The following is a 12,432-nucleotide window of genomic DNA, read 5'->3' on the forward strand; positions in this document are numbered from 1 at the left end:
TGCTCTTGAAAAAAAAAAAAGAGGGATTATTTTGACATATAAATAGATAACAAAATTTGAGAGCTCACCATGGGACATAACTATATTCACCTCTGATTTAATTTTTAATTAGAATTTTTAATATTTATTGGATGCATATAATTTTAAATCAATTTTATTAAAAGCACATCTCGATGCACCAAAACACATTTTTGGATGTTGCAAAATAAACTTCTGATACAACTCACGACGAGGTGCAAGGCAGCTAAGTAGTAATCAACTATACCCATCTCATTCTTTTCATATCCAATTCGATGCTTCCATAAGAATTTCGAGACCTAGCAAACAACTAAAGCCTATGGCAAAATCACGACACTGGATCTCCTTACAACACGTTACATGCGAAATGGGAATTCGAAGAAATTAAGATAAGTGTGTTCTACTCTTTTGTCATAGCTACTCTATTGAAACATCAGGAATTTGCCAAGAATCCGCAAATATGCAACACTAGAATACATAAATGTCCTTTTGTTTTCCTTGTTTAGTATCATCAAAACAACTGAGAGACATATACAAGAGGCATAGCGAAAACGGTCCAATCCAATTACAACAGAAAATGGCTTGACATAAGAGAAGAAATGATTAAGGGATCAAAGGGAAAAATGATAGGGAGATGCTATTACTCAAAAGAACAATGAAGCTACGCGTAAAATTAAAATTCTGAAAAAAATGATTTTCACCTACATTTTGTGTTGCCTTCTGACTCGAACCAAAATTTTGTTGAACAGAGCAATTGAAGTACAGCAGCTAGTGAGTGGTTTATATTGGCCAGTAATTTAACAAATTCATCACCTATTTCGGTGTAACTCTAGCTTTCTTTGATTCAATCTTTTGGCAGTGTGCAAAGGAGACCATGTCCAGGATGGTGCTCCAAAGGATACATGGTTGTGCCTTTAACGAAATTTTGATGATCTACAGCAGCCTTTCTGAGACCAGAGATAGCTGCAGACTTTCTTTTTGCTACCTTCTTTCTAATGGAGCATGCACGTAGTGGGTCTTCAGATCCTGCTCCAACCCTCCTACAACACAAATAATGTGCAAGAAAGAAGTTATTAATTGATGAAGATGTTGCCACTTCAACAAAAGGAACACACTCAGAATATAGATCTATATCATCAATGCACATGAATCAATGATGATTCAACATCCCTATAGTAATGAGAAGCCACATGTTAATCCTATGATGAGAAGGCAAGCAGCTTTGCAAAGTTCCCTTGCAAAAAACCATGAGCTAATGCGTATCTTTCCTCAATCAAATAATTCCTTCTTTCTCAGGTTGAATAGTTTAATTTTAACACAGCCAACAGTACAACACCCTTTGTATGACAACCATTGACTTCAACAATTGTACGTGCGTGAATGACAGTAACAAATTTTACTCATCCATTTGATGAAAATGGTTAAACTTCAAGGTTGTATGGTAACAAATTTTACTCGTCCATTAGATGAAAATGGTTAAACATCAAGATAACTAATAGTTGCTAAACTTTGCACACATCCCTGGCCATTGTTTTGTAACAGCATGATTCAAGTCATGTTTCTGGCAATTTAATAACAACTGTTGAAACACAACTAAATGAGCAACAATGGTACCTCAACAATTTCTCTGATGCAATTCTAGCAGCTGTAATTGTTCTCTGGCTTGGTACCGAATGGACAACACGGTTGGGATCAGCTCGCATAGGGGAATGGATTTTGATAAGCTTAACAAACCACAAACAAAAGGTATCAGACTACTAAAGAAATCCACCAACAACAAATTACCGGATTTCACTTGTTAAAACATCTAATGATTCAAGTTTGCAAGCCTAGCATTTAATCATATTCGAAGCCCAACAGAAAGTAGTTAAAAGGGAAAAAAGTAAGGAACTGTACTCGAGTCAAACCATCCACATGGAATGCCATGGGACATCAAATGGTGACTTTATGTCCTTAAGGTTGCAATATTAGGACAATTAAAAGATTTTGACCTAAAAAAAAGAAAGAAAAAGGAAAAGAAAAAGAAATTTAGATTTCATGTGAACTTACACCCAAGCACTCCATCATCTGGTAGTAAGCTCTTCCATGGAGAGGAGTGTGACCTTGCCTAGATTCTGAGAAATATCTTGTCCTGAAATAACAGAAGGTTACCTGGTCAGGTTCCATAATAAAATTGTGGGAAGAACTCTTTGCAAGATATAAGCATTGAAACATTTTTATACCATTCTTTGTATCCTGGATCCACAGTGAAACCATACATATCAACTGACTCACAGATAGAGAGAGCAAATTCAAGAGCCTTGAGTCCAGTTCCTTTAGCTGCTGATCCAAAAGATGCACCTAGCATGAGATATACAGGATTGTTTATCGGAACTTCCTACATAAGACAAAAGGAAAAGTCAAGCCAGCAAGAAAAGCAGAAGAGAAAGGCCCTTCTAATTTTCATTAGACAGTTCTCTTAAAACAGTAAACAGGTATACTTATGTAACTCTACTCACTGGACAGTTTCCTGACATTTATAAAATTCTACACAAAATAACTGATAAGAATGAAACTTGATTGAGGCAAGTCTTCATAACCATATGGCAGGGTGGATTATGGTGGCACTTTGAAGGCCAAATAACATAATTAAAGGACAGATAATCCAAGTATAAAGCTCGAACAGAGCATAAAACCAAATCTTGGAGTAGTTCCATAAAGTAAAATCAGTTCCAGTACACGTTACAAGGTGTTGCATGCAAAATCTTCATGAAAGAGGTTAGCTAAAGTCATAAGGTTGGAAAGAAATTGCAGTGGCATCAATTTTGTTCAATTGATACAAGCTTAATGATTTTGCACTCAAAACAAGATGAAGGGTAACTAGATCGCTATACAGAATGTTCTTGTAAAGCATAGATTCCAAAGATTTGCATGCATTCTTTTGCAAGCCATAAACTGATATTCATCAGCAAATTTTAACTTTCTGTGTAAGGTCAAATTTCCAAAATAAAAGGAACATTTGTTAAGAGACTATATTGGCTTCCATAAGAACAAGTTTTGGTGAAAGATAAAACTTGGAGAAAGAAACTGTAGGTAAAAGAGAAGAGAGAATACAAACCCGAATCATCTTGTTCATAATGTCATGTATTGTTGTTTTAATCATCAAGACCTCCTTTCTTGTTTCTGTAGGATTCATAATATCAGTATTTTAGCAATACATGAAAGGCATGGTAAGAAGTAGACTAGTGCACATACCATCTAACTCTACAACTTTATCAAGGGCTTTAGCAGATCCCCTGTTAAGAAGACGAAATGAACTTTTCTTGCCCACGTACTCTGTATAATTCTGCAATAACAAAATAACAAAAAAAAAAAAAAAAAAAAACATGTCAACAAGATTTAAAAGGTGGGAAAAAGCAACTAGATTGCTGACAAAAAAAAAAAAAAAAAAAAAGGAGAAGAAGAGGAACCTCACCTTGATTGGGGCACCATTTTCTCTAATTACAACATCATAATCATCAATTTCCTTTCCAAACTTTGTTTTTAAAAGATCTCCAGAATTACCAATGACAGCACATCGATCAAACTGCCTTGGAACATATGGTGGTGTCTCAGGGAGTACTAGTGATAGTTTCTCCAAGCATAAAGTTTTGTTCTTGCATTGGTTACTGTGTTGCATAAATGAGGCACATCAGACTACAACTTACTGTCAATAATCCTAGAGGCTCACAATAACCCAATTAAACATCAAAACTGAACAGCTAAACTCATTTCCTGAGAATGATTTTGCCAATTTAATGAATGAAAATAAGTCTTGCTGGGAACTACTAGAAACTTTTTAAAAAGTATTATAAATACAAAACCACTGACATCTTAACAAGAGATAAACTTTAAATTTCCTTTCCAAGAAAACCTCAAATACTTCCATCACTTCTATCACAACTAATCATTCATCTTAATGAGTGTATCTGCTTTGAGCACCACTTGCATTTCTTCTATGAATATCTCCTGATTGGAGGTCACATCGTAAATCCTATCAACTTCATGTAGAAGATTAGTTCAAGTCATTACTTTCCCCTTCCTATTGTTACCCTGTAATTTACCCAAAAAAAAAAAAAAACTGGCAAATTAAAAGCACATACAGAAGTACTCCTTTATTGATCCTACGCCAAGCATAGTCCTCCCATCCATTAGGTAAAGCATCAATGAACTCACTCGTGAGTATTGTAGTACTATTCCGCACCTGAAAATCAACTCACTATATAATATATCAAGTGTACTTCACATCAAAATTCAAACATAAAAACACCAAACAACACACATCATCTCAGAAACATAGTCGGAGTGCCAGGTTATCAAAGCTTAATACTAAACACACACACATATGAAGCAACTCTCACCTGTTCCCATGTTGCCACAGCTTCACATAGATTAAATTCGAACCATAATCCTTCAAGTTCTCCTGTCTTAGGATCTTTCTGTTTATAAATAGAACATCAAACAAAATCAAACACACATCGAGATCACACACCCACATGTACATTGGCAATCATCATCAACTAATAGGAACGGGAATGGCACCCTCAAAATGTTAAAAATAAAAAATAAATTTCCATCTCATTCCACTAAGAACATAAACTTTGCCCCGAAAATTACTTGCAAGTACACAATCCATTAAGTATATTTTCACTTTCAAGTACACCCTAACACTAATACCTAATAACATCAGCAGCCATTTCTAAAATACTCAAAAGGGTAAAAAAGAAAAAACAAACAAAAGAAAGAAAGAAATGATACCCATTTGGGGACGGTGTCACTAGGAAAATTTATAGTAACTTTACAGTAATCACTTCCAGTAGTCACAGCTTGTAAGCCTAATCCATTTACACTCTGCAGAAATTAGCAAATCATGGGGAAAAAAATTCAAAAGTTAGAAACACCACCAAATCTATACATTATACTTCAATTCTAAGACTAAATTAAATTGCAAGAAAAAAAAATTACCACGCACTTCTTGAAACCGTTTTGTAGAGACTGCAATGCTTCCAAATCTTGATTCGATAGTGAATTGCTCACATCTGATAATTATCGTACAAAATCAAAATACATAAAATTAAGAAAGTTGTAAATGTACGTAGTAGATAGGAAATTATGTATGAAAATAACGTACGTAGATCGGAGACGCCGGTGATGTATATGAGAAGAGCAGAGAGACCGGAAGCTAAAGCTAGGAAGAAGCCCAGCTGCAATAACCTCATCTTTTTTTCTTTTTTACTTTGAAATAATTAAATTTGAATTAAAAAAAAAATAAAGAAGGGGAAGGGGAAGCCAAAAACGAAAGCAAAATGAAGGAGGAATCGATCTCTCTATTTCTTCAACTCCACAGCTCCACGCTCTAAAATAATGGATGTATTTGTTCCACAACTAGTGCACTATTTTTAATTAGGTCCCTTAACAAAACATATTCTTAATTGGATCCCATTTATCACTCTATAATGCCCTTCACTGCTTCAGCTGATGAGGTATTTTATAGAGTGATTAATGCTTTGGAATGAGCTGGTGTTTTTTATCCACATCTATTTTTTTTATTTAAATTTTTTTATTTAAATGTTATTAATAATTATTTATTTATTTATTTATTAGTGCATATAATTTTTAGTTTATTTAATTATATAATTTTTTTATTTAAACTTAACTTTTTTAAATTATAAAAAAATATTAAAAAAATTACATATATAATTTTTCTTATAAAACATAAAAATATTTAACAATCAACACAGTCATATTACCAGTGGTTTCTACTCCTCGTGCAATGCATCGGAATTGTGGTTTTGGAAAATGGTTTTTTTTTTGGGTAAAATTAATTGTATTCTATACAATACAATTAAAGCCCAATCAATCGATCTAGCATGGTGGGTAATCTCCAGAAGCCCAAATATTAGCTCCAATCCTAGACTAATCCAAGCAGCTTCCAAGAGCCCGAAAAGATAATTTCAGTGTCAGCCAGTTCGAGGCCAAAGCCCAAACATTTAGCGAGAAGTCCACAATGGGGTCAAGTTATCTAGCGGACAGTCTCAAATTGCTGCAAATTTGTGCGAAGATCTTTGTTCTCCAAGAAGCATGGCTTACAAATGACTTGTCAATTGTGTATAATACATGCTATGTTCTCTTGGATTAGAACAGTTTATGGTCATGAAAAAACACACCATGATCTATATATATATAGCTTGTGTTTAAAGCAGACAGCAATTCAGGTTATGGTCCCAGGATTTCCTGTATAGTAGATCTTGTTCAACTGGTTTGGCAAGTGGGGTGCTTGTATTTTCTTGTTGGGCTGCTTGCCTGGGGCTCCAAAATCAGTATCTGTTTCCTTCCTCATATAAATGGGTGATAAACCGAACAAAAAAACTGATCCTGTTTTTGTAATCGAAACAAGAACGGCGGTCAGCGTAAAAATCCAAAGTATCAATGTCTTCCTGCCCTTTGAAATTCTGAAATTGCAGTACATGAACACCGGCTTGTGCCTGGACAAGTCAGCAAGTTGGACAACGGGGTGTCTTAATGCTTTCTGGTAGGAACCAGTCGACAAACACAATGAAGACCAGTTGAATAATTAGAATGATATTAAGCTTAAGGTTGCCTCTCTTTTATGTATGAAAATTTTTAGTTTCAGAAGGATAAAAGCTGCGTCTGCATGCATCTTTTAGATGATATGATCATAGCTAGTTTTTTTGACATGACAATACCCAACGCCGATGTAATTTTTATATATTATGATGAACGGCTCGAGACATTAGGCTGCCTAATCAAAGAGGGTATCTTGACTTCTTCCCAAATAACAACAACAACAACAGAGATATGCAGCTGAACCTGGTCGCGTGTGTGTATACAAACTCTCGACTAAGAACATGACCTGAACTTCCTTGCCGTTTTTTTTTATATATATATAATCAAGATTCATTAGCATAAAAGAACCAAGGAAGGCAAGTATGAAATTATACAGGAGATTTTTTTGAAAATTTATGATTGATACGTCATGGATTCATTATTAAAATCCATATCAATTCAATTATCTAAAATATTAATCCATATTAAAATATAATGAAACTGAAAATTAGTTTTTGGATAACACCCATAATTATAAGAATATTACAATGAAACCATCTAGTAGGTGATCCAGTAGTAAGAGGTTGGGATCAAGGAGTTTGTTCCCCTTGTGGTATCAAGTTCGAGCCATGTGGTTGTTAATATGATGACTATTGGAGACTTACATGGTCGTTAACTTCAGGGCCCATGAGATTAGTCGAGGTACGCGTAAGCTGACCCAGACACCCACGTTAATAATAATAAAAGAAAGAATGTTACAATCACAAATTATTTATCCATATTATATTTCATTGCATTAATTAGTTTGATGCAGTACAATTTTTGGATACTACAGTGAAACTAAAATATGCACAAATTATTGAAAAATAATTATTTTTCTTCAATTATGAAAATAGTATAATTGTATTAGTGAAACATTAATTCACGAGGTACCAGCTACTATTATACAATTATTCTCGAAGTTTACCCTAGTGTTCAAAGTAATGGTTAATTATTTATTAATTTTGGATAATTTTGAGAAGCATATATATCACAACATTTTCGAATTTTAAAATATCCATGTTTCAAAAAAGAGAAGTCTAACTCGATCAAATTAAAGATGATGGATGAAAACTATAGTCCAAAACACATGGCAAGTGGGATCGAGTCCTCTGGTCTGTTTTTTGGGACAGCCCATTTCTTGGCTACAAGGAGATGAGGACACTACCAAACGAAATCAATGTCACCTTTTATCTCCTTCACTTTCTTGCTAGACAAAAGAGACAAGGCAATGGGTCTTGCCATTCAGGCTTGCTCCTCCGTTGCCAAGCGGATCATGGTGGGACCCTGACCCCATTGGCCACAGCCATAGGCTGCACCGTCCCAGCTATCCTTTCCTTCAGTGCATGGTCCACCCCTAATGGACGTTGATGTCACTGTTTGGCTGATATACATTGGTAAAGAAGACGGTATTTCCACTTCTTATCTTTTAGCTTAAAGAACAAATATTGAAAGATTTTATATGAATACACTTGCTAGTCAGTTAGCTACGTCTTTCTTGTTGGCTAGTGTGATCTTGGCTCAAACACCCTGAAACATGATACCAGACTTGTTTTCTGTCGTCTCTGTGATTCTTCCGGGAAGGATGTATGCTATCAACTCACTAAAACTTATCTTCATAAGATGTTGGCTAGGGTGATAATAAGTTTTTTTTTTTTTCATGTTGTCATCCCAAATCTAAATGCAATTAAAGAAAGAAAATCTTCATCAACCCATTAATCCTTTAAGTATCTCAGGCGGAGCTCCTGTCGGACGGGAGGAGGTCACGATTTTTCTAAGCTCATATCAATCCCTGTATTTTTAAGAATATTTCAAATATACCGTTAGGGTTGTGTTTTATACGAGAATAAAAGTTTTAAAAGGAAATATTAAGAGAGTAAGATTTATTAATGGTGAAGTGGTAAAAGGTGTAAAATATCTTTAAGAGGTGAAGTGTTAAATATGTTTGGTAGAAGTGAGAAAATTATGACGATTATTAGTGAATCCCATAACAAATCATATGAAATTTGATTTAGGCAATTAAAGATATTAATTAGAAAAAAATATATTTATGGGTTCAAAGTAAGAGGTGGAAGAAAAATAATAGAGATGAATGTAAAATTAAAATAATCTCCCTTGAAAAATATTTTATCCTCAAAATGAGGTTAAATGATAACCCAACAGGATTTTCCTTCTTTTAAAAGTTCTACTGGTATAGGAAAACCTTTTATTTTCATGCCCAACGTATCTTAAATAGATTATGTTTGTTTTTACGTTTTAAATATTTAATTTTTTTTATTTTTTACTTTAAATTAATATTTTTTTGAAATATTAATTCAATTATTATATTCTTTTTCCTTAAATATGTAAATTTTATGTCCTAAATTTATTATTTAATTGTTATAATCTTACCAAAAAGTTATAAAATTAACAAAGCTATTTACTTGTGAAGTTTATATTTACGCTAAATCACATCGTATATAAATATGTACCAACAGTTCTTACAATTCTAAACAATATTAAAGAGATGGATAATGAAGTTTTACACCATACATACGCAATTAATAGGTTTTGGAGCTCAATTCCAAGGTGTTCCGGTTAGTGTTTTGATTTTTTAATTGAATTATATATTTAGATTTTAAAATGTTTTGGCATGTTGTTTAGGGTTGTATTATTTATATATAATTCAAAATATTAATTTAACAAGCATAATTTCAATTTAAATTTAAAGATTAACATGAAATTATGTATTTTAAATTTCAAATACAAGTAAAAAAATAAGAGTTGAACTGATAGAATCTGATCCGACATGTCCAAAGACAACCTAGAAGAGTGGTAAATATTGTTTGACTAAAAAATCAAGACAATATCTTTTTTTTTTAAATTAAGACGACAAAATATTGGGTCATCCCAAGTCAACCTAGATTAACTTTTCAAATTCGTGACTTGGATCATGAGACCATCATAACTCAAAATAAAGCAAATCAAAATAAATTATAAAACTCAATTACCAATAAACTTATTGTTAAATGATGAAATTTAAAAAAAAATCAATCTAAAAAAAGAACACAATAAAATAACATTTTTGAACAAAAAATTACAAAAATATCATAAACAGTCTAGTAAAGCCTTTCTAAACTTTGATTAGCCTAAAATTTTAACTTGATATATAACAATATATAAGGAGACTACTCATAAAATTTTAGTCAAATCCAATAGTCGGATTAAAAGATATAATTAATATAATAAAACTACATAATATTAAAAAATATATATTATTTAGCCGGAAGAAAACCGGAATATTCTAATCGGAATTTGGGTGGAATTTTCGAAACAGACCAAAATTCTGAGCAAGATAAAATCTATCTTAATTTGTTCTGTTTTTTAAACTGGAATAAGATATATCAATCATTTCGTACATAATAAAATAAAATTGATAACCTTAAACGATTCAAAATAAATAATTATATTTGGATCTTTTGGATTACTGTTAATGTTAAATTTAGATGTCACCAAGGGTTTGGTCTAGCGATAAATGTGGTTATTGGCTATTATCGGAATCTATAAAGTATAGAGATATCGATTATGTGCGTTTTCCAATCCGAGGAGTTTTTCCATCTCTCGAAATTGAGAATATTATGTATTGTCTTAATCATTTTAGCTTTGGCCAAAAAGTGAGCTCTGCAAAAACCAAAATGTTATTTTCAAAGAATGTTTCTGATGCTTTGGTTCATTCTATAAGCCATATATGTGGGTTTTGGGAGGATTAGTGACCTTGTAAAATATACTGGGGCATCTCTTCTTCATCACGCATGCATTAACAAGTAAACTTATGGGTATTTAATAAAACAGGTCCAGCAACGTCTCTCAGGATGGAAAACAAACAATTTATATATCTTTAGCAGGGAGGATCGCTCTATGCCGTTCAGTTTAGATGACTATCCCTTTATACCTATGCAAATTACCATGCTTCTATAGTCAGTTTGCCGCGATATTGAGAGAATTTATAGAAAATTTATTTGGGAGGATAGTTCTGAGAAGAAGAAAATTCACTTGATCAAATGGGAGTTTTATCAGCCGAAGACTAATGGAGTCTAGGTATCCGCAATATGCATACTATGAAAGAAGCTTTTATAAAGAAGCTTGGTTGGGGACTTGTCAATGATTACAATAGTTTCTGGGTTTCTATCCTTCGAGGGAAGTATGCAAGCTGTAATGAAGGTGAAGGTCCCTTGTTTTTTATTGGGCTGCAGGTTATTGATCCCGAGGATCTTTCTCGTGTGGTGGGTGATTGTGTTTATTCTAAAGGTCAGTGGAAAGTAGATTTGTCCACATGCTCCCTGTTCATATAATTACGAAGATTGCCAGCATTCGTCGTCCTCCTCTTGAGTTGGGTGGTGACTCATTTTTTTTAGCATTCCGCTCCTTCAGGTGAAATAAATCAGCTTGTATGGCTAATGCAGGATTGAATTCTTCCATGAATGGCTATGCGAATTAAATCTTATTTGGCGATGGTCCAGAGCGAGTAAGAACTTTTCTTTGGTTAGTAGCCCATGATCGTATTCTGACCAACGACGCTCGGTCGAGAAGGCATATTACAGACAATCCTTGTGTTTCTAGCGCGGAGACTCATTTTCATGTTCTACGTGACTGTCACCATGCAAGTAATTAGGTTTGGGATCGCTTGCTGCATGCTACCTCGTATCAGAGAAGATTTTTACTAATCTTGCAGGCTGGCTTGTTTCCAATCTTTTCTCTGGGGATCTATCCAGAGAGGCCAGGTGGCCTGTGGTATTTGAAATCGCTTTGTCGATGATAAAGAAGAGGAGGAACTATGGAGTTTTCGGTGAGATTTTGGAGGGTTCTGATCCTTGGGTTGCAATTCAGATTCCAGTTAAGAATATACTGTGTATCAAGACACATATTTTCAATTATCAACTTTTTAACCTACTCGCAACGAATCACAGGCTCAAGTGCTAGTCTAGATATAAAATGGGATTTCCATCATATTTTCGAATTCATTATAAAAGAAAAACCTTATTTTTCTTCAGATTAACAAAGAAAATGGTCAGTACTGCTTCATGTCAAATTTCCAGTGGTCCTGAAAGTCATCTATTTGTACTTGGCTATGGTTTAGGAAACTATTTGAAATGGTGACAGAGACGATGAATACAAAACCAGAGATGATGGAAGAACAGGAAATTAAGCAAAACAAGGGACGCAACCTCATCTCTGTGGTCAGTCCTAGAAGTTACTCCTAGCCACTTCAATCACCATGCCTCATCTCTCCTGCTGCAGCCGCATATGCCTTCTCCCATGTTTTTTTTTTTTTAATTTTGAAGTACGTCATTTTAATACAATTATGAGACCATGGTATTGTCACATAAAATATACTTGTCTGTTTCAACATGTATTATTTGTTTTTTTAGAAATAGAATAATATTCTGATCTTCGAGAAACTGGAATAAAAAAAAATCATATTCAAGTACAATATTTCTTCTTTTAAAAAACTAAAAATGACATGGGCTATCTTTATTTTTATTTGTTATTTTTTATTGAATTTATTTTGATAAATTTTTTAAATTGATTTTTATTTATTTTATCATTTAATATTATATTTTTTTATTTTAATTTCACCATTTAACATTGGATTGTTTTATAACCGAGCTTCATGGTTTTATTTAATTCATTTTCATTGATGATCGTTTAATTAAATAAAAAAATCTATTATAAGAAACAGAGTTGTTAAACATGACTGAGTGCATGATCCATGTTACGAGATCAAATATCTTAATTTTAATTATTTTTACA

The 12,432-nt window shown here is 33.3% G+C and overlaps 1 protein-coding gene across 1 annotated transcript; it reads right to left on the minus strand.

The window, feature by feature from the left end:
- Positions 1-458: 458 nt before the first annotated feature.
- Positions 459-5,385, minus strand: LOC7457569 (sialyltransferase-like protein 2). Its single transcript, XM_002322258.4, has 12 exons — positions 5,168-5,385; positions 5,002-5,075; positions 4,795-4,887; positions 4,398-4,475; positions 4,140-4,240; positions 3,473-3,665; positions 3,253-3,343; positions 3,116-3,180; positions 2,241-2,395; positions 2,068-2,149; positions 1,633-1,742; positions 459-1,058 (listed from the first exon to the last, which is right to left on the minus strand). Exons 1-12 carry the CDS (start codon positions 5,253-5,255, stop codon positions 863-865), a joined length of 1,326 nt encoding a protein of 441 aa, XP_002322294.1. The 5' UTR covers positions 5,256-5,385; the 3' UTR covers positions 459-862.
- Positions 5,386-12,432: the final 7,047 nt, after the last annotated feature.

This window comes from Populus trichocarpa, chromosome 15, assembly GCF_000002775.5.
Source record: "Populus trichocarpa isolate Nisqually-1 chromosome 15, P.trichocarpa_v4.1, whole genome shotgun sequence".
Lineage (NCBI taxonomy): Eukaryota > Viridiplantae > Streptophyta > Magnoliopsida > Malpighiales > Salicaceae > Populus > Populus trichocarpa.

Coding starts and splice junctions, on each gene's coding strand:
- LOC7457569 (XM_002322258.4), bottom strand. CDS start 5,255: ATGAGGTTATTGCAGCTGGGCTTCTTCCTAGCTTTAGCTTCCGGTCTC. Junction 2,150..2,240: donor GATCCAGGATACAAAGAATG/GTATAAAAATGT, acceptor CTGTTATTTCAG/GACAAGATATTTCTCAGAAT. Junction 1,059..1,632: donor GCATCAGAGAAATTGTTGAG/GTACCATTGTTG, acceptor TTTGTGTTGTAG/GAGGGTTGGAGCAGGATCTG.